Below are 23,214 nucleotides of genomic sequence, written 5' to 3' on the forward strand. Positions count from 1 at the left end.
ATCATATTTTTTTCTTTTTTAGTCTGCTGATAGGATTATTTGGATTGATTTTTGAACGTTGAACCAACCTTAAATTCCTGTGATAAAATCATATATGGTCATGATGCTTTATCCATTTTATATATTTCTGAATTTAATTTGTTAATACTTTATTAAGATTTTAAAAAATCTGTGTGATCGATACTGTTCTGTACTTTTCTTGAAATGTATTTAGTTTAATATCAGGGTAAGATCAACCTGAAGAAATATGTTGGAACGTATTCTCTCCTCTTCCATTTTCTGTGTTTGTATGCATTTGGTATTACTTCTTCCTTAAATGTTTGATGGAATGTACCAGTAATGTCTTTCATTGTGGGCAGATTTTAACATATAAATTCAAGTTCTTTAGTGTACATAGAGCTATTCAGGGAGTATGTTTCTTCTTTAGTGAACTGTTGTATATTTTGCATCTTTCAAATAATTTGCTTATGTTATCTAAGTTATCAACTTATTGACATAACGTTGCTCATAAAATTCCCTTGTCTGTAGGATCTTTAGTGATGACCTCTCTTTCATGCCTAAAAGTCGTGTCTTCTCTCTTACTATGTTGATCGGTCTGCTGAGAAATTTTTCAGTTTCACTAATGGCTTCAAAAACTAATTTTCATTTGTTTTATTGTGGTTTCTTTTTGTTTCTCTGTTTTCCATTTTATCAGTTTCTGCCATTATCTTTTTTATTTCTTTCTTACTTTTACTTTTGGATTTAATTTGTTCTTATTTTCAAGTTTATTAGGGTGGAAGCTTAGACCACTGATTTGAAACATTTCTTTCTGAATAAAAGCATTTGATGCTATAAATGTCAGAGCCCTGCTTTAACTACATCACATGAATTTTTACATGTTATTTAAAATATTTCTTCAATTAAAATATTTCATAATTCATCTTGTGATTTTTTTTTTTAAATCCATGGGCTACTTAGAATTGTGTTGTTTAGTTTCTGAATATTTGAAAGAAATTTTTTCAAGTATCTTTTTGTCATTGATTTCTACATTGATTCCACTGTGGTCAGAGAACATAACATACATGATTTCAAATATTTTATGCTTGTTGATTTTTTTTTTTATTTTTTATTTTTTTTGAGACGGAGTCTCACGCTGTTGCCCAGGCTGGAGTGCAGTGGCGCGATCTCGGCTCACTGCAAGCTCCGCCTCCCGGGTTCCCGGCATTCTCCTGCCTCAGCCTCCTGAGTAGCTGGGACTACAGGCGCCCGCCACCGCGCCCGGCTAATTTTTTTTTGTATTTTTAGTAGAGACGGGGTTTCACTGTGGTCTCGATCTCCTGACCTTGTGATCCGCCCGCCTCGGCCTCCCAAAGTGCTGGGATTACAGGCTTGAGCCACCGCGCCCGGCCTGCTTGTTGATTATTTTTCAATAGCTGAGAATCCTATCTATCTTGGTGAATGTTCTGTATGTACTTGAAAGAGAAAGTGTTCGGCTGTCATGTGAAGTGTTCCATAAATGTCAATTAAGTTGCTTGATAACGCTGTTTAGATCTTCTGTAGCTTAATTTTTCCTACTTATCCTGTTAATCACCAGAAGAAACTCTTTTTAAAAAAGCAGCTTTATTGAGATGTAATTAATATGCCATATAATAATCATGCATTCATTTATTTATTTATTGAGACAGAGTCTCACTTTGTCACCCAGACTAGAGTGCAGTGGTTCAGTCTTGGGTTACTGCAACCTCCATCTTCTGGGCTCAAGTGATTCTCCCACCTCAGCCTTTCAATTGCTGGAACTGCAGGTGGGCACCACCACACACCCAGCTAATTTTTTTTGTTTGTTTTTTGGTAGCGACAGGGATTTGCCATGTGGTCAAGGCTGGTCTTGAACTCCTGGGCTCAAGCAATCTGTCCAACTTGGCTCCCCAAAGTGCTAGGATTATAGGTGTGAGCTGCTGCACCCAGCCTTAAGTCATGGACTGAAAGCATACAATTTAACACTTTTTATTATGTTCATAGATGTGTGAAACCATTTGTTGCTTGTACTTTTACTGTCATATTTAAGAAACCGTTGTTTCTGAGGTCATGAAGGTCTAACCTTACTATGAAGATTTATGTTTATATCTATGTATTTTCCAAGTTGTTAAGATAGAGTAGCACATAATATTCTTTTATAATCACTTGTTTTTTATATTGTCTTTTAATTTCTAATGGTATATATTTTTGTTTTATTTAATTTTTACTTAGGTATGCCAGGCAGTTTCTTATTTTATTACATTTTCCAAAGAACAAATGTTTAGTTGTATTTATACTATATATGCTTTGTATTTTACTAATCTTAGCTTTTGTCTTCATTTGTTTCTTCTTCCTACTCTTTTATCTTATTTTATTGTTTTTTCTAATATCTTAGATTAAAAATTAGTTTATTCACATTATATCTTTTTTACACTGCTTTTAAAATTTCTCATTATAAAACATTTGAATGAACAGGCACAATAGAAAATAATATTATAAATACCCATGGGCCCATAGTATATTTATCAAATGTTAATGTTAGTGCCTTGTTTTTATTTAAACAATTCAGATTCAGTTGAGACTTACTTTGGTGCCTTTCTACAATCTTGCTCCCTATCTCTTATGCAACCTTTGTTGCAAATTCAATGTTTATCATGCTTATATCTGTTTCTTACTGTAATATAGACTTTGTCCATAAGTAATATGTTGTTTAATCATTATATAAATGGCATTATATGATTATACTATGATAATCTGAATTTAATTTTGTGGTTCTGCATTTTTTTCTTTTTCGAGACAGGGTCTCGCTCTGTTACCCAGGCTGTAGTGTAGTGGTATGATCATGGCTCACTGTAGCCTCGACCTCCTGGGCTCAAAGGATCCTCCTGCCTAAGCCTCCTGAGTAGCTGGAACCACAGGCGTGCACCATCACGTCAGGCTAATTTTTTTACATTTTGCAGGAATGGGGTCTCACTGTGTTCCTAGGCTGGTCTCAAACTCCGGGGCTCAAGTGATCCTCCCACCTTTGCTCCCCCAAAGAGGTTCTGCATTTTCAAAAGAGTTGTAACTATGTTGTTGAAACCTATTTTCTTGCTATATAGTACCGTATTTTTAAAAATACACCTTTTTTTTTTTTGTTGTTGCAACAGAGTCTGGCTCTGTCACCCAGGCTGGAGTGCAATGACGCCATCTCAGCTCACTGCAAGCTCCACCTCCCAGGTTCACGCCATTCTCCTGCGTCAGCCTCCCAAGTAGCTGGGACTACAGGCGCCCGCCCGGCTAATTTTTGGTATTTTTAGTAGAGACGGGGTTTCACTGTGTTAGCCAGGATGGTCTCTATCTTCTGACCTCGTGATCCACCCACCTCAGCCTCCCAAAGTGCTGGGATTACAGGAGTGAGCCACTGCCCCTGGCCCAAAAATATACCATTTTAAAAATTGTATTTAATACCACAATGTAGTATTTATTTGAAGTCATTGCAAGCAACCGTAAATAGACTGGTACACTCAAAGTCATCACTTTAGCTCAGGTTTTCTATTTTTAAAAAATTTTAAAAAATTTAAAATTTTTGCTTTAAGTTCTGGGATACATGTGCAGAACGTGCAGGTTTGTTACATAGGTATACATGTGCCATGGTGGTTTGCTGCATCTATCAACCCATTATCTATGTTTTAAGTCCTGTGTACATTAGGTGTTTGTCCTAATGCTCTCCCTCCCCTTGCCCCCTACCCAAAATATACCATTAAATTTTTTTTAAAGAGATATATTTGTAAAAGAGATGTAACTATATTGTTCAAACCTACTTTCTTGCTATATAGTACTATATTTAAAAAAAAACCATGCTTTATTTTTCTGTTTTTACTTGTTGGATATTTATCTGGTTTCCAGTTTTTTATATTTTGAACAATGTATTTATTAACCTTCTTATTCAGGCTTCTCTAGGCAAATTTGTAAGAGTCATTAAATTATTTGCCTAAAACTGCTATTCCTTAGTAATAATTAAAAGCATTTTCAACTCTACTAGATATGGCCAAATATTTCCAAAGTGGTTTTATCAGTACCTTCCCTTATCAGCAGTTTATAAGAATTAGTGTTGCTCTAGATCTTCTCTGACACTTAGGACCATCAGACTTATTCATTCTTTCCAATCTTGTAGGAGTGTGTACACTTGTTTTAATATGCGTATCTTTAATTAGTGGTGACATTAAGTATCTTTTAACGTATTAACTATGTTTTCTGTGATGCTTGTTTATATCAATAATCTGACAGGAATGTGTTATGCTGCAAACAACAGAAAATCGAATCACCAAGAATTTCCATAAGTAGGATTTTTTTCCCCCACCTAGAAAAAGAATTTGGAAATAGACAGACCTGGGCCAGCTTAGTGGTTCTATGATATTAATATCTCTGGCTCTTCTTTCATGATCCTCTGATTGGCTTAGCATTTTGGGTCTGCAGTGGCTATTGTGCTTCCTGACATCACATCTTCTCTTTGGTATGAAGAAGAGGAGAAAGAAAGCCAGGGTGGTGTCGACATCAGGACAGCAAAAAGTTTCCCACAACTCCCTGGTAACCTATTTACATTCATTGGCCACCCTTATCTGGCCGACTGAGAAAATTAGAATTTTAACGAGGCATATTGCTGTCTTGATTAAACTCAGAGTACCAGTAGCAAGGAGGCAGTGGAGGGAGGGGTAACAGGTAGGTAACTAACAGCATTTGCCACGATATCTGTTGCGCCTTTTTTTTTTTTTTTTTTTTTTTTTTTTTTTTTTTCCAGACAGAGTCTTGCACTGTCGTCCAGGCTGGAGTGCAGTGGCGGGATCTCGGCTCACTGCAAGCTCTGCCTCCCTAGTTCACGCCATTCTCCTGCCTCAGCCTTCGGAGTAGCTGGGACTACCGGCGCCCGCCACCATGCCCAGCTAATTTTTTTGTATTTTTAGTAGAGACGGGTTTTCACCGTGTTAGCCAGGATGGTCTCAATCTCCTGATCTCATGATCCGCCTGCCGTGGCCTCCCAAAGCGCTGGGATTACTGGTGTGAGTCACCGCGCCCGGCTGCAGCTTTTTAAAATTTTTTTTTTTTTTTTTTTTTTTTTTTTTTTTTTTTTGAGACGGAGTCTCGCTCTGTCGCCCAAGCTGGAGTGCAGTGGCCGGATCTCAGCTCACTGCAAGCTCCGCCCCCTGGGTTGACGCCATTCTCCTGCCTCAGCCTCCCGAGTAGCTGGGACTACAGGCGCCCGCCACCTCGCCCGGCTATTTTTTTGTATTTTTTAGTAGAGACGGGGTTTCACCATGTTAGCCAGGATGATCTCAATCTCCTGACCTCGTGATCCGCCCGTCTCGGCCTCCCAAAGTGCTGGGATTACAGGGTTGAGCCACCGCACCCGGCTTTTTAAATTTTTAATTTATTTTTATTTTTTTTAAAATAAGGCTATTCATTTTTCAATTAATGTATAGGAATTATTTATTTATTCTTAGATTTTTTTTTTTTTTTTTTTTTGAGACAGAGTCTCGTTTGGTCACCCAGGCTGGGGTACAATGGCATGGTTATAGCCCACTGCAGCCCTGAACTCCTGGGCTCAAGCCATTCTCCCGCCTCAGCCTTCCAAGTAGCTGGGACTATAGGTGCACACCGCCACACCTGGCTATTTTTTTTTACTTTTTTAGAGACAAGGGGTCTTGCTTTGTGACCCAGGCTCGTCTCGAACTCCTGGCTTTGAGCAATTCTCCTGCCTTAGCCTCTCAAAATGCTGGAATTATAGGCCTGAACCATTGTTCCTGGCCAAGTTTACTTTTATTTTTATTTTTTATTTTTGGATTTTGTAAGAAAATTAAGCTCCGATACACTGGCGGTGATTCTCAAAGTGTTGTTCATGAATTCCTGGGGTCTGTGACGCTTTTCCTGGAGGTCTTCAAGGTCAACACTATTTTAACAATAACACTACGAGGTTATTTACTTACTTTTTTTTTTTTTACATTTGTACTAATAATGCAAAATCAATAGTGAGTGAATCTTTGGTGGTAGTCATTGTATTTCTCACCATCACACATTCACAATGAAATCAATGATGGTTTCACTCCTTGGTGAAACAGTAAACTTTGTATTGTGTGACAAAATGGGAAGTATGCATGAACCCTTTCTGTTGCAAACTGACGTATGATGAGTGTCTTGAGAAAAGCACGTGTGATTGTTCAAGTTACTTGCTGAATTAGCCTCTTTATTTGTGGAACACCATTTTTACTTGAAGGAACACTGACAGACGAGCTATATATGTTTTTTTCAGACTTGGGTTTTTGAAAATAAAGTGAATCTGTCACTTCAAGGAAAACAACTGATAGAATTCATGCCAATGATAAAAATTCAGCTTTAAAGCGAAAATTAAAGTTTTTGAAAACTTGTGTCTGCCACAATGGGCTTATTAGTTTCCAAATACACAATGACTTTTCTTGTAAGATTCATGGTGATATTTACAAATGTGACTTTTCAGATGTTGCAAAATAAAATAAGTCAGTGTTTGGAAGATCTGCTTGACTCAATGAACCAATATTCTTCAAAGAACCAATGAGTAATGTTGCAAAATTATGCATTGGTAAAAGATTCATTCAAAATGAAAAATAAACCAATGGATTTTCAACTTATTTTGCTTTTTAAATATTAAACTTTTTATTTTGAATTAACTTTAGACTTACAGAAGAGTTGCAAAGTAGTTCAAAGAATTCCCATATACTCAGCTTCCTTTTATGGTAACACATTATGTCACTAAGGTACCCTGATCAAACTAAGAAATTAACATGGCTAATAAATATTAATACAATAAAATACAATAAATTCATTGATATGGTTTCAGATACTGCATTGCAACTAACATTTAAGAAATTACTACTTGTTTGAATTTTGATGTAGTATCAGAGATTATCTGAAAAAATGATTAATTCCCTTTTCTTTTTTCTATATACATAACTGGATGAAGTCCAATTTTTCAAAATATACTTCAACCAAAATTACATTTTGCAACAGACTGAATGCAGAAGCAGATATGAGTAGTCCACCTGCGTTCTATTAAGCTGGGCATTGAATAGATTTGCAAAAATGTAAAGCAAGGCCACTCTTCCAATTACACACACACACACACACACACACGTAAATTCCAAAATCTCCTAATCCTCCTCCCTGCCCACAGCCCCCATCCCCTAGTAACAACTTTAAAAAATTCCACATGTGAGATAATGTGGTATTTGTCTTTCTGTGTGTGGCTCATTTCACTTAACATAATATCCTCCAGGTTCATCCATGTTGTTGCAAATGACAGAATTACCTTCAAAGGCTGAATAATACTCCACTGTGTACAAGTAAGTCCTCACTTAACATCACTGATAGATTCTTGGAAACTGTGACTTTAAGTGAAATGACGAATAACAAAATCAATTTTTTCTCATGAACTTTTTAACAAAATGACATTGAACGAAATGACATTATTTAAAAGACTGGCTGTATGTTGTTCTGCTTATAGTTGCAGTTTCCAAGAACCTATCAATGATGTTACATGAGGACTTACTGAATATGTGCCACATTTTTTCTATTTATCTGTTTATAATCACTTAGGTTGATTCCATATCTTGGCTATTGTGCATAATGCTGCAGTGAACATGGAAGTTCAGATAACTCTTCAGCATACAGGTTTCATTTTCTCTGGATATTTATCTAGTAGTGGGATCACTGGATCATAGGATACTTCTTTTTGTAATTTTTTTCAGGAACCTTCATACTATTTTCCACAATAGCTGTACTAATTTATGCTCCTGCCAACAGTGTAAAAGGCTCCCTTTTCTCAACATCCTCTTCCACATTTGGTACCTTTCATCTTTTTGGTCATAGCCATTCTTACAGGTATGAGGTGATATCTCAATGTGGTTTTAATTTGCATTTCTCTGATGACCTGTGATGCCGAACAGTTTTTTATATACCTGTTGGCTATTTGTATGCCTTCCTTTGAGAATTATCTATTCTAGTCTTTTGCCCATTTTAAAAAATTGGGTTATTTGTTTTCTTCTGTTGAGTTGTTAGAGTCCTTATATATTTTGGATATTAACCCTTTATCAGATGTATGGTTCGCACATATTTTCTTCCATTCTGTAGAGTATCTCTTTACTCTGTTAATTGTTTCCTTGGCTGTGCAGAAGCTTTGTAGTTTGACATTATCCCATTTGTCTATTTTTACTGTTGTTGCATGTGCTTTTGAGTTTATATCCAAAAAATAATTGCCCAGATTAATGCCATGGTGTTTTTACCCTGTTTTTCAATTACATATTTGTTTTAGAATGCATCATTATTTTTAATTAAATATTATGCAGTATATGTTAATATATGATGATTTATCATTATTTGAAATAAATATTTAAAATTTTCTCAGTTTTAATTAGGGGAAATATTGATAGATATAACCCACAACAACAGAAGCTCTTTGTGATACTCAGTATTTTTAAAGAATGTATAGGGGCTCTAAGAGCTAATTATTTGATAACTCTTGTCCTAAAGGATGCATTATATGTGCTGAGTTAACTCTTCCACAAGGCATATAGGTTGGTACTATCTATATATCATCCTTAGGAAAATTGAGAAAAGTCATCATTCAAATTATGTTTCATAGGGCTTATTTCTCTTACAGAACCCCAGTTGAGAAAAATTGTACTGGATTTCCATATGTTGGTACATATAAAATATGTTGAACTGCAGTTAGTAGCTAAGCCCTCTATACATGTTTGCTGTTATTATTAGTTTTATTAATAGTTGATGGTTACAGGTATTTAAATGTTTTCTCTCATTTGGTGTTTTGATTTTTTTAAAATTTATTTTATTATACTTTATGTCCTAGGGTACATGTGCACAACGTGCAGGTTTGTTACATATGTATACACATGCCATGTTGGTGTGCTGCACCCATTAACTCGTCATTCATATTAGGTATATCTCCTAATGCTGTCCTTCCCCCTCCCTCCACCCCACAACAGGCCCCGGTGTGTGAAGTTCCCCTTCCTGTGTCCAAGTGATCTCATTGTTCAGTTCCCACCTATGAGTGAGAACATGTGGTATTTGGTTTTCTGTTCTTGCGATAGTTTGCTGAGAATGATGGTTTCCAGCTTCATCCATGTCCCTACAAAGGACACGAACTCATCCTTTTTTATGGCTGCATAGTATTCCATGGTGTATATGTGCCACATTTTCTTAATCTGGTCTGTCATTGATGGACATTTGGGTTGGTTCCAAGTCTTTGCTATTGTGAATAGTGCTGCAATAAACATACATGTGCATGTGTCTTTATAGCAGCGTGATTTATAATCCTTTGGGTTTATACCCAGTAATGGGATGGCTGGGTCAAATGGTATTTCTAGTTCTAGATCCTTGAGGAATCGCCACACTGTCTTCCACAAAGGTTGAACTAGTTTACAGTCCCACCAACAGTGCAAAAGTGTTCCTATTTCTTCACGTCCTCTCCAGCACCTGTTGTGTCCTGAATTTTTAATGATTGCCATTCTAACTGGTGTGAGATGGTATCTCATTGTGGTTTTGATTTGCATTTATCTGATGGCAAGTGATGATGAGCATTTTTTCATATGTCTGTTGTCTGCATAAATGTCTTCTTTTGAGAAGTGTCTATTCATATCCTTTGCCCACTTTTTGATGGGGTTGTTTGTTTTTTTCTTGTAAATTTGTTTCAGTTCTTTGTAGGTTCTGGATATTAGCCCTTTGACAGATGAGTAGATTGCAAAACTTTTCTCCCATTCTGTAGGTTGCCTGTTCACTCTGATGGTAGTTTCTTTTGCTGTGCAGAAGCTCTTTAGTTTAATTAGATCCCATTTGTCTATTTTGGCTTTCGTTGCCATTGCTTGTGGTGTTTTAGACATGAAGTCCTTGCCCATGCCTATGTCCTGAATGGTATTGCCTAAGTTTTCTTCTAGGGTTTTTATGGTTTTAGGTCTAACATTTAAGTCTCTAATCCATCTTGAATTAATTTTTGTGTAAGGAGTAAGGAAGGGATCCAATTTCAGCTTTCTACTTATGGCTAGCCAGTTTTCCCAGCCCCGTTTATTAAATAGGGAATTCTTTCCCCATTTCTTGTTTTTGTCAGGTTTGTCAAAGATCAGATGGTTGTAGATGTGTGGTATTATTTCTGAGGGCTCTGTTCTGTTCCATTGGTCTATGTCTCTGTTTTGGTACCAGTACCATGCTGTTTTGATTACTGCAACCTTGTAGTATAGTTTGAAATCAGGTAGCGTGATGCCTCCAGCTTTGTTCTTCTGACTTAGGATTGTTTTGGCAATGCGGGCTCTTTTTTGGTTCCATATGAACTTTAAAGTAGCTTTTTCCAATTCTGTGAAGAAAGTCATTGGTAGCTTGATGGGGATGACATTGAATCTATAAATTACCTTAGGCAGTATGGCCATTTTCACAATATTGATTCTTCCTATCCACGAGCATGGAATATTCTTCCATTTGTTTGTGTCCTCTTTTATTTCATTGAGCAGTGGTTTGTAGTTCTCCTTGAAGAGGTCCTTCACATCCCTCGTAAGTTGGATTCCTAGGTATTTTATTCTCTTTGAAGCAATTGTGAATGGGAGTTCATACATGATTTGGCTCTCTGTTTTTCTGTTATTGGTGTATAAGAATGCTTGTGATTTTTGCACATTGATTTTGTATCCTGAGACTTTGCTGAAGTTGCTTATCAGCTTCAGGAGATTTTGGGCTGAGATGGTCGGGTTTTCTAAATAGACAATTATGTCATCTGCAAACAGGGACAATTTGACTACTTCTTTTCCTAATTGAATGCCCTTTATTTCTTTCTCCTGCCTGATTGCCCTGGCCAGAACTTCCAACACTATGTTGAATAGGAGTGGTGAGAGAGGGCATCCCTGTCTTGTGCTAGTTTTTAAGGGGAATACTTCCAGTTTTTGCCCATTCAGTATGATATTGGCTGTGGGTTTGTCATGAATAGTTCTTATTATTTTGAGATATGTTCCATCAATACCGAATTTATTGAGCGTTTTTAGCATGAAGGGGTGTTGAATTTTGTCAAAGGCCTTTTCCGCATCTATTGAGATAATCATGTGGGTTTTGTCTTTGGTTCTGTTTATATGCTGGATTACGTTTATTGATTTGTGTATGTTGAATCAGCCTTGCATCCCAGGGATGAAGCCCACTTGATCATGGTGGATAAGTTTTTTGATGTGCTGCTGGATTCGGTTTGCCAGTATTTTATTGAGGATTTTTGCATCTATGTTCATCAGGGATATTGGTCTAAAATTCTCTTTTTTTGTTGTGTCTCTGCTAGCCTTTGGTATTAGGGTGGTGTTGGCCTCATAAAATGAGTTAGGGAGGATTCCTTCTTTTTCTATTGATTGGAATAGTTTCAGAAGGAATGTACCAGCTTCTCCTTGTACCTCTGGTAGAATTCAGCTGTGAATCTGTCTGGTCTTGGACTTTTTTTGGTTGGTAGGCAATTAATTATTGCCTCAATTTCAGAGCCTGCTCTTGGTCTATTCAGGGATTCAACTTCTTCCTGGTTTAGTCTTGGGAGAGTGTATGTGTCCAGGAATTTATCCATTTCTTTTAGGTTTTCTAGCTTATTTGCATAGAGGTGTTGATAGTATTCTCTGATGGTAGGTTGTATTTCTATGGGGTCAGTGGTGATATCCCCTGTATCATTTTTTATTGTGTCTATTTGATTCTTCTCTCTTTTCTTCTTTGTTAGTCTTGCTAGCAGTCTATCAATTTTGTTGATCTTTTCAAAAAACCAGCTCCTGGATTCATTGATTTTTTTGAAGGGTTTTTTGTGTCTCTATCTGCTATGATCTTAGTTATTTCTTGCCTTCTGCTAGCTTTTGAATGTGTTTGCTCTTGCTTCTCTAGTTCTTTTAATTGTGATGTTAGGGTGTCAATTTTAGATCTTTCCTGCTTTCTTTTGTGGGCATTTAGTGCTATAAATTTCCCTCTACACACTGCTTTAAATGTGTCCCAGAGATTCTGGTATGTTGTATCTTTGTTCTTATTGGTTTCAAGGAACATCTTTATTTCTGCCTTCATTTCGTTATGTACCCAGTAGTCATTCAGGAGCAGGTTGTTCAGTTTCCATGTAATTGAGCGGTTTTGATTGAGTTTCTTAGTCCTGAATTCTAGTTTGATTACACTGTGGTCTGAGAGACAGTTTGTTATAATTTCCATTCTTTTACATTTGCTGAGGAGTGCTTTACTTCCAACTATGTGGTCAATTTTGGAATAAGTGCGATGTGGTGCTGAGAAGAATGTATATTCTGTTGATTTGGGTGGAGAGTTCTGTAGATGTCTATTAGGTCTGCTTGGTGCAGAGTTGAGTTCAATTCCTGGATATCCTTGTTAACTTTCTGTCTTGTTGATCTGTATAATGTTGACAGTGGAGTGTTAAAGTCTCCCATTATTATTGTGTGGGAGTCTAAGTCTCTTTGTAAGTCTCTAAGGACTTGCTTTATGAATCTGGGTGCTCCTGTATTGGGTGCATATATATTTAGGATAGTTAGCTCTTCTTGTTGAATTGATCCCTTTACCATTATGTAATGGCCTTTTTTGTCTCTTTTGATCTTTGTTGGTTTAAAGTCTGTGTTATCAGAGACTAGGATTGCAACCCCTGCCTTTTTTTTGTTTTCCATTTGCTTGGTAGATCTTCCTCCATCCCTTTATTTTGTACCTATGTGTGTCTCTGCACATGAGATTGGTCTCCTGAATACAGAAAACTGATGGGTCTTGACTCTTTATCCAATTTGCCAGTCTGTGTCTTTTAACTGGACCACTTAGCCCATTTACATTTAAGGTTAATATTGTTATGTGTGAATTTGATCCTGTCATTATGATGTTAGCTGGTTATTTTGCTCGTTAGTTGGTGCAGTTTCTTCCTAGCATTGATAATCTTTACATTTTGGCATGTTTTTGCAATGGCTGGTACCAGTTGTTCCTTTCCATGTTTAGTGCTTCCTTCAGGAGCTCTTGTAGGGCAGGCCTGGTGGTGACAAAATCTCTCAGCATTTGCTTGTCTGTAAAGGATTTTATTTCTCCTTCACTTATGAAGCTTAGTTTGTCTGGATATGAGATTCTGGGTTGAAAATTCTTTTCTTTAAGAATGTTGAATATTGGCCCCCACTCTCTTCTAGCTTGTAGTTTTTCTGCCAAGAGATCCGCTGTTAGTCTGATGGGCTTCCCTTTGTGGGTAACTCGACCTTTCTCTCTGGCTGCCCATAAAATTTTTTCCTTTATTTCAACTTTGGTGAATCTGACAATTATGTGTCTTGGAGTTGCTATTCTCGAGGAGTATCTTTGTGGTGTCCTCTGTATTTCCTGAATTTGAATGTTGGCCTGCCTTGCTAGGTTGGGGAAGTTCTCCTGGATAATATCCTGCAGAGTGTTTTCCAACTTGGTTCCATTCTCCCCATCACTTTCAGGTACACCAATCAGATGTAGATTTGGTCTTTGCACATAATCCCATATTTCTTGGAGGCTTTGTTCATTTCTTTTTACTCTTTTTTCTCTAAGCTTTTCTTCTCACTTCATTTCATTAATTTGATCTTCAATCTCTGATACTCTTTCTTCCAGTTGATCGAGTCGGTTACTGAAGCTTGTGCATTTGTCACGTAGTGCTCATGTCATGGTTTTCGTCTCTGTTAGGTTGTTTATGGACTTCTCCGCATTGGTTATTCTAGTTATCCATTCATCAAATCTTTTTTCAAGGTTTTTAGTTTCTTTGCGCTAGGTTCGTCGTTCCTCCTTTAGCTCTGAGAAGTTTGATTGACTGAAGCCTTCTTCTCTTAACTCATCAAGGTCATTCTCCATCCAGCTTTGTTCCATTGCTGGCGAGAAGCTGCGTTCCTTTGGAGGGGGAGAGGCACTCTGATTTTTTCAGTTTTGAGCTTTTGTGCACTGCTTTTTCCCCATCTTTGTGGTTTTATCTACCTTTGGTCTTTGATGATGGTGATGTGCAGATGGGGTTTTGGTGTGGATGTCCTTTCTCTTTGTTAGTTTTCTTTCTAACAGTCAGGGCCCTCAGCTGCAGGTCTGTTGGAGTTTGCTTGAGATCCACTCCAGTTAGGCTACTCACAGTTAAGCTCTCCCAGTTAGGCTACTCGGGGGTCAGGGACCCACTTGAGCAGGCAGTCTGTCCGTTCTCAGATCTCAACCTCTGTGCTGGGAGAATCACTACTCTCTTCAAAGCTGTCAGATGGGGACATTTACATCTGCAGAGGTTTCTGCTGCTTTTTGTTTAGCTATGCCCTGTCCTCAGAGGTGGAGTCTACAGAAGGAGGCAGGCCTCCTTGCACTGTGGTGGGCTCCACCCAGTTCAGACTTCCTGGCAGCTTTGTTTACCTACTTAAGCCTCAGCAATGGCGGGCGCCCCTCCCCCAGCCTCGCTGGCGCCTTGCAGTTAGATCTCAGACTGCTGTGCTAGCAATGAGGGAGGCTCTTTGGGCGTGGGACCCTCCAAGCCAGACATGGGATATAATCTCCTGGCTTGCCGTTTGCTAATACCCTTAGTAAAGCGCAGTGTTAGGTTGGGAGTGACCCGATTTTCCAGGTGTTGTGTGTCATGGTTTCCCTTGGCTAGGAAAAGTAATTCCCTTCCCCCTTGCACTTCCTGGGTGAGGTGATGCCTCACCCTGCTTCAGCTCTCACTCGTTGGGCTGCACCCACTGTCCTGCACCGACTATCCGGCATGCCCCAGTGAGATGAACCTGGTACCTCAGTTGGAAATGTAGAAGTCAGCTGTCTTCTGTGTCACTCACGCTGGGAGCTGGAGGCTGAAGCTGTTCCTATTTGGCTATCTTGGTGCCCCTCTCTAGGTGTTTTGATTTTTAATTGTCTTTATGATATGTTTTTTGTGTGTAGAAATTTTAAACTTTAATCTGTATTTAAATTTATCAACATTGTATCTTGCAGCTTATTCTTTTTATGTCTTGTAGAACAAATTCTTCCCTTCCCCAAAGTTATAACGATATGCTTTTATATCTTTCTCTAAATGTTTTCATATTTCCAAGTCTTCTTTTTCACAGGCTTAGGAAACCACTCATGTCAGGATCACCAGTGACCTCCATGTTGCTGAATTCAGTGTCCAATTCTCAGCCCTCACCTCATCTGCCCATTAGCTGCACTTGCAAGTTTCCTTTCTTCTTGCTTCCTGAAATTGTTTCTACACCTGGCTTGGGATACTGCACTCACAGTTTGTTCTCCTGCCTCACAGGCCTCTCTCTCCAGATCTCCTTTGGGTCTTCCTCCTCTTTAAGTATTGGAGTGTCTCTCCTGGGACAATGTCCTTGGGCGTCTTCCGTTTTCTACCACTTCTCACTCTCTAGCTGATCCCATCCATTTCCTTGGCTTTAAATATCATCTGTACACTGATAACTCAAAAAGTTTATTTCTTAGTTCCATCCTTTCCCCTGAATCCTATTTTATTCAACTGCCTGTTGAATGTCTAATAAGCATGTCAAACTTAATTTGGCCAAAACAGAATATTGATATCTCCAGCCTCTTTTTCCCATGTTCTCCATTTCAGTAAACATAACCATTAATTTTGTGTCTTAAACCAAAAACATTCTTTCTATTGTTAAAAGGAAAACTTCAACTGAATTAAATTAAAGGAATTTAATTGAGGAATGAATGATTTGCCAATTGGGCAGCACTCAGAATCACAGCAAATATAGAGAGACTCCAGGCATGTCTTGTGGTCAGAACAAATTTATAGACAAAAAAAGGGAAATTGGAAGTGAGGTGCAGAAACAGGTGGATTGGTCACAGGTTGGCGTTTGCCTTATTTGAGCACAGTTTGAACACTCAGCAGTCTATGAGTGGCTGAAGTATGGCTGCAGGGATTGGCCATGACTCCCCTGTTGTTACAGGCTCATACTCTTAAGTTAGGGTTTCAATCTTGTATACCTATTAAGTTAGGTTATGGTTCGTCCACAAGGACTCAAATAGAGAGCAACAGAGTCCTTCTCAGACCATTTTTAGTTTACTTTCACACTATCTAACTATATTTTTGTACCCATTAACCATCCCACTACCCCCACCCCCAGCCCTACTACCCTTCCCAGCCTCTGGTAAGCATCATTCTATCCTTTATCTCCATGAAGAACTTTATTTCTTTTCCTTTTTTTTTTTCTTTTAAAGAGACATGTTCTTGCCCTCTTACCCAGGCTGGAGTGAGTGCAGTGGTGCAATTACAGCTCACTGCAGTCTCCAGCTCCTGGGCTCAGGGCATCTTCCTGCTTCACCCTCCCTACTAGCTGGGACTAGAGGCATGCACCACCACGCCCAACTGAAGAACTTTATTTCTTAAAGTTCCTTATTTCTCTCAGATGACAAGAAATCTGGAGATGAGATGTGCTGCAATGGGTAATATTAGTTTAGCTGCTCGATAAGATCACGAAGTATCCCTTCCCTTCTATCTTTTGCCTCCCCATCTTTAGCATGTTGCTTTTTTTTTTTTTTTTTTTTTTTTTTTTTTGAGACGGAGTCTCGCTCTGTCACCAGCATGTTGCTTTTATCCTCAGGGTTGCAAAAGTTTTCCAGGGGCTCCAGGAACCATTGCTTCATTACCGGCAGGAAGAAGAAGGTGGGGTAAAAGAATGAAGAGTGGGCCGGGCACGGTGGCTCATGCCTGTAATCCTAGCACTTTGGGAGGCCGAGGCGGGTGGATCACGATGTCAAGAGATCAAGACCATCCTGGCTAACACGGTGAAACCCTATGTCTACTAAAAATACAAAAAAATTAGCCCAGCCTGGTAGTGGCACCTGTAGTCCCAGCTGCTCGGGAGGCTGAGGTAGGAGAATGGCGTGAACCCGGGAGGCAGAGGTTGCAGTAAGCCAAGATCATGCCACTGTACTCCAGCCTGGGCGACAGAGCCAGGCTCCGTCTAAAAAAAAAAGCAAAAAAACCCCCCAAAAAACAAAAAAAAAAGAGTGAAGAGTAAAGAGGTTTCTCCTAAGACTTACCCATTTGTTTGGAGAAGAAGAACCCTTCACTGGAACATCTGCTTATATCTTCTTTGTCAGAAATGGGGACATCTTGTCACTCATAGATGAATCACTTGCCAATGAGAATAATATTACCTGATGGGATTAGATCAATTTTTTTTTTTTTTGAGATGGAGTCTCACTCTATCACCCAGGCCGGAGTGCAGTGGCATGATCTTGGCTCACTGCAACCTCTGCCTCCTAGGTTGAAGCAATTCTCCCAGCTCAGCCTCCCGAGTAGCTGGGATTACAGGCATGCGCCACCATGCCCAGCTAATTTTTGTAGTTTTAGTAGAGATGGGGTTTCATCATATTGGCCAAGCTGGTCTCGAACTCCTGACCTCAGGTGATCTGCCCATTTTGGCCTCCCAAAGTGCTGGGTTTACAGGCGTGAGCCACTGTGCCCTGCCAGATCAATTGTTATTTGTCCTTTGAGGCTGGGGTCAAAACTCACTTTTCCTAAAATAGGGGGGGATCTCTGCTGCTCCCTGAACCACTTGGGGTTCTGTGGTGAGGCAAGCATGGAGGGTGGGTAGTTAATTGGCAGTATCTGCTGTAATAGCTACCCATTTTTTGTTGCTTTACCTTTTCCCCTTGCTTAGCAGGATTGGTAATCCTCTTATCATTTATTTTTACCCACTATTAATTTGAAAGTTTTATAATTCTAAGTAGTGATTGCCTCTCTGTTTCTATCAGTCACAATTAAATCGCTGTTTCTTTGCTACTATATTGCTTGTAACATACTTAAAAATAGCAATGTACTCCTATATATATCTGGAGAATTACTGCTGCCATGCGCATATAGAAAAGCCTGAAATTTCAGTAGATTAATATGATGAAGGTTTATTACTTAACTATTTCACGGTTTGATGTGGGTTGGGTATTTCTTCTGTGTAACTTGCTTTCAAACATTGGCTCATGGATCAGGCTGCTTTTTTCCTTGAAATTCCACCATTTATTTCCAGCTGGGTGGACAAGAGTGAAAATGTGGAGAAGGCACACCAGCTGCTAACTGTCTTAGCCTGAAAATGGCACAACAAATCCCTTCCCTGACATTCCGTAGACTAGAATTCAATCACGTGGCCCCACAGAACTGAAGGGAAGCTGAGGAATGTAATCAGTCATCTGTGGGCTGAGGAAGAGACATGGGGTGGTGGACATTGCATTGTCACTGTCCTAAATTGTCATTCTGGCCATCCACACATTTCATTCTTCTCCTGCCTCTAAAATACACTTACCACCTCTTACAGGGGACACCTTCAGGTCCCAGCCAGTCACTGCATCCAGCTCAAAGTCCACTGTCTCTGGGGTTCTGCACTCGTCTCCATCAGGTCTGAATGTGCTGAGGAGACATCATTTAAACACCTGTCCCTCGTAAGGCACTGTACACAGTATTGGAGCAGGGTCAGAATACCCACTAAGGAAATGCCACCTGGAGAAGTGGAGAACGTGAAAGTCACAGTCTCCAGTCTGTAGCATTTCTGAAGTCCTACAGGTCAGGACCATGAAGTTTCCCTGCCTTGCAATGAAGATAACTCCTTGAGTGAACATTGACTCCAGCCTGGATGAGGCTTTTTGTCTATAATTCCCCTTGGCCTCCTCTGAAGTGAGTGTTGAGGATCACACCCTCTAGACCAGTGAAGCCTTTGAAACCTGCCTGCTGGTCATCAGACTTGGATGCCCAAGGGCCATTTAAGACATGAACAACCAAAGATTTTTTAATCCAGGCTCAGAAACTTAGATGGCTTCTGTTTGCTTCCATGTCCCAGTAACGGCATCTAAAATTCTTTTCTAGACATATTTCTCAACTTGACGTTCTTCCTTTGCCCCTTCACCTTTGCGCCTCTCAGTTTCACCTGAAGGACATCTTCCTTGAAGCTTTTTCTAAGAATAAGTGTGAGAGATCACACTTTTTTTTTTTTTTTTTTTGAGACAGAGTCTCACTCTGTCGCCCAGGCTGGAGTGCAGTGGTGCAATGAGAGATCACATTCTTAATGTGGCTGTGTCAGTCTGGTTTCTCCGAGGAGTAGAGACAGATGGGATTAATCATACAAGGTTTTATTAAGGGAAATGTCTGGGAGAGAAAAAGGGCAGGGAACTGGAGGAGGCTGAGGGAATCATTGCAAGCTTGACCTTGAGTGAAGGAGAGGGCAAGGGACGGTGGGTGGAGGTGTTATAGGTGGTTGTGCAGTCCAGGGAAAGCGATCTTTTGGCAAGGAGGTGGGCGTCTCCTGGGAATGAGCCTGGCATTTCAATAAAAGGCTGAGCAGCCTCTGGGAAGCAGGGCCTTGGGTAAACGCAAGGGCACAGGAGTTGCGGGGCTTAGTCAGTGATGCTCCCTGTGGTTGAAGGTGGACGGAGCACATCCTCATGGTCACCACAAGAACTTCACAGAGCCTGACCTGCAGGTGCTATGTGCCCTTCATCACTTTATTCACTTTAGAATTTTCCTGTGCTCTGTCATGCAAAACCTTTAAAAATTCCATCTCTTGCAATGTGGGTCCTGCTATATGATGAGATGCTTTTTCCAATCCTACAACATCTCAAATTTCTGTATTTGCTCTATTCCCTTTTCATTTCAGCTTGCAAAGCACTCAGTTCTTTCTTGAATTCGTTTCTTTCTCTTAACATCTTGCCAAACACAGTCACTAGCAACCAACACTTATTCCTCATGTTCTATTTTTCAACCTCCTCCCTTAGAATGAAAAGTTCAGAAAGCATGGCGTCTGCCTTTGAAGTTACAGTGTCTAGCTTTTAAAGTGAATGTTTTGCTGCTGCATAACATGGATCTCTAGCCTGTTAAATATCACTCACCACCCAACTGCTAAGGCAGTAACACAGTTTATATTTCTGTTTCAGCAGCACCCTGCTTCTGGGATACATTTTCATTTTAGTCCTGTAATCAGTGGAATCTGCTGCAATAGGCAAACTGAGAAATCTCAGTGGCTGAATTTAACACATTCTTATTTCTTGCTAGTGTTACAGTCTGTTGTGGGCCAGGAAGACTCAGGGCCCCAGGCTGCCTCATCTCACTCCACCACCTGATTCCTTGTTTCTAGCCAGTGGACGTGAAGGAGAGAGTGCAGAGCGGGCCCACTATCTCCTAACTGCCTTGGCCAGGGAGTGACACAAGTTTCTTCCTCCAGAGAGTGCTGCAATGTCCCTTGATGTTCTTGTAGCAAAGTCCAAAGCTTGTACTGCTCACAACACAACAGCCAATAAGTTGAGAGACAAGGCGTGGGGCAAGGAAAGCAACTTTATTTCGGAGACCCAGCAAACCGAGAAGATGGCAACTAGTGTCCTAAAGAACCTCCTAAGCTAATATGAATTTTGGGTTTCTTTTATGTTAAGGGAAGGGGGAAGAGGTGGGGGGTTGAGATGGAAGGGTGAGTAATGACTGTGGACATCTGGGTGGCAGCGAGGGTAAACTTCTTTGTCCTTAATCAGGTCACAATGCTTTTATAAATTTTTAACATGACATTGTTACTTGTATGTACACCCTCTTTGTCTCTTGAGGGCTTCGTTTTGGGGAGGGGCTATTATCATCCATGCTTTAAACTATACACTAAATTCCTCCCATTGTTAGCTCGGCCTATGTGCGGAGGTAAGCAAAAGCAGTTAACCTAAAAGATATCGCTGCCCGGGGCCGGGAGGTTAGGAGTAAATTGGAGCTAGTCATCCTCGGCCTCCTTTTCACTGTACATTCTCTCTGTTGGAGATAGAAAGAGAGCTCAGTCTTGGATGCCCACCCCTGCAGGGTGGTGTGGCTCTTGCATTTCTCTCTAGAGGAATAGGGAGTGGGAGATGGTTGTGGACCTGCCAGCAGGCCAGTGTCTCACTGGCATTCTTTTTGTAGATGACAGTGTTCTGTAGTGTGATGTGATGGTTGTGTACCACTCGGCAGCTTAGGTCATTCCTTACTGATTGGAAATCAAACCTGTTTCTTCTTCCTTCTATTGTGAAGCAGCAAGTGACAAGCACATCCAATGGCTCCTAGGGGCAGATGGCGAGGTCTGGGTCTGGATCATGGGAGAAGGCCCTGGTGACAAGCCCTACGAAGTGATCTCTGAGGAGCTGATTGCAGAGAGGGCGCGGCTGCAGGCACAGAGGGAAGCTGAGGAGCTCTGGTGAGGGGTGCTATGGGGTGTTGGGTGGGGCCTGGGCATGGAAGCTATGCTTAGCCCCATACACGGCTAATTCTTGTATTTTTAGTAGAGACAGAGTTTCATCATGTTGGCCAGGCTGGTCTCAAACTCCTGACCTCAGGTGATCCACCCGCCTTGGCCTCCCAAAGTGCTGGGATTACAGGCGTGAGCCACTGCGCCTGGTCTTAATGATGGTATTTTAATTGAGAAATTCTAAAATCATGTAAACAACACTGAAAACTATACAAAATAAAGAACAATTCACACCCCACCCCCTAAGGTAACCACAGTGAATGTTTAGTTAATACATGCTTTGTAAATTGTTTTATTCACACCTTGACAAATTGACTTATAGATCCAAAACGCAACTTAAGATTACTATATGGTACAGGTATTTATTATATGATATGAGAAACCCAACTTATTGATCTTATTGATGGACATTTGGATTGTTTACCATTTTTTATATTATAAAAATCCTCTGGCAAGCATCTTTTACATGCATCTTTGTTTTATTATAAATTTATTATTTATTTATCATTTTGTTTTGTTTTTTTGAGACAGGGTCTCACTTTGTTTCCCAGGTTGGAGTGCAGTGTCATGATCAAGGCTCACTGCAACCTTGATCTCCTGGGCTCAAGTGATCCTCCCTCCTCAGCCTCCTGAGTATCTGGGACACAGGTGCATGCCACCAGACATGGCTAATTTTTTAAATTTTTAGTAGAGATGGTGTCTCACTATGTTGCCCAGGCTGGGCTTGAACTGGCTTCAAGCGATCCTCCTGCCACTGCCTCCCAAAATGTTGGGATTACAGGCACGCACCACCATGCCTGACCTACATGCATCCTTGTACACTTGCGTGAGTGTAGAAAATCTAGGAAACGGGGTTTCTAGCATAGTTTTCCTGGCTTCCAGAACAATTGTGCCGATTTACACTCCCATGCTTGAGACTGCCTGTTTCTCCCCGTCTTTGCCAACATTGGATTCTGATAGACCAAGGAAAAATTGCTCATTGTTTTTATTTCAAGTTCTATTGTCATGTGGTCCTTCAGTTTTTCACACAAGCTTATACCTGTGGTGCTCTCTTGGTAGGAGACAGAAGGAGGCAGAGATCACCAAGAAGTTCCGGGATGCTCTGGCCAACGAGAAAGCCCGGATCTTGGCAGAGAAGTGGAAAGTGGAGATGGAAGACCGCAAGGCAGCCAAAGTCTTGGAGGAATTCAAGGTGGGCCAGCGCATAGGGCCCCTGTGTGCGGCCAACTGATTAGCCCCGAGACCACTGGGACTGGCCTCTGGTTTGGATCAATCCTTGGCCATTTGTTGGTACTGGGTGCTTTATGAGAATAGAAATCTGTCATGTCTGAGCAGGAAGGACATTGACACACCATTTGGGCCAATCCACTTCTTATTTTACAGATGAGGAAACTGAGGGTCAGACAGAAGAGACTTGGCCAAGTTCACAGGTAGTAGTGGTTAGGGATAGAGTCAGGATCAGAACTGGGGACTTTTGCATCCCAAACCACTGGTCCAGAAATGAGGCCTTGTTTGTAATATTCAGGTAATAATAACACTCTTCTGGAAATATTTATGCGGATTCAAGGAGATGATATAGTCACATTTTGTGGTCTAGGATAAGGAGTTATTGGTCTATTGACAGGTGCTGGTTAGAACAAATAGTAGGTTTTCTGGTAACATTGAGCTTTTTTGTTTTTTTTTTGAGACGGAGTCTCGTTCTGTCGCCCAGGCTGGAGTGCAGTGGCCCTATCTCCGCTTGCAGCACTGCAAGCTCCGCCTACCAGGTTCACGCCATTCTCCCACCTCAGCCTCCCCAGTAGCTGGGACTACAGGCACCCGCAACCACACCCAGATAATTTTTTGTATTTTTAGTAGAGACGGGGTTTCACCGTGTTAGCCAGGATGGTCTCGATCTCCTGACCTCATGATCCACCCACCTCAGCCTCCCAAAGTGCTCGATTACAGGCGTGAGCCACCACGCCCCGGTCAACATTGAGTTTTTTAATGGAGGTCTAGAGTCATCCTAGGGACA

General features: G+C 40.4%; 1 protein-coding gene across 2 annotated transcripts in view; it reads left to right on the top strand.

Moving 5' to 3' along the window:
- Positions 1-23,214, top strand: part of LOC105465935 (SH2 domain containing 4B) — a 112,708-nt gene that overhangs the window by 14,457 nt on the left and 75,037 nt on the right. For both annotated transcript variants that reach the window (XM_011714572.3, XM_071069817.1), the window contains exons 2-3: positions 20,987-21,149; positions 22,260-22,392. In XM_011714572.3, the coding sequence (XP_011712874.1) occupies positions 20,987-21,149; positions 22,260-22,392 (296 nt within the window). The remainder of the gene's footprint in view (positions 1-20,986; positions 21,150-22,259; positions 22,393-23,214) is intronic.

This window comes from Macaca nemestrina, chromosome 9 (genome assembly GCF_043159975.1).
Source record: "Macaca nemestrina isolate mMacNem1 chromosome 9, mMacNem.hap1, whole genome shotgun sequence".
Lineage (NCBI taxonomy): Eukaryota > Metazoa > Chordata > Mammalia > Primates > Cercopithecidae > Macaca > Macaca nemestrina.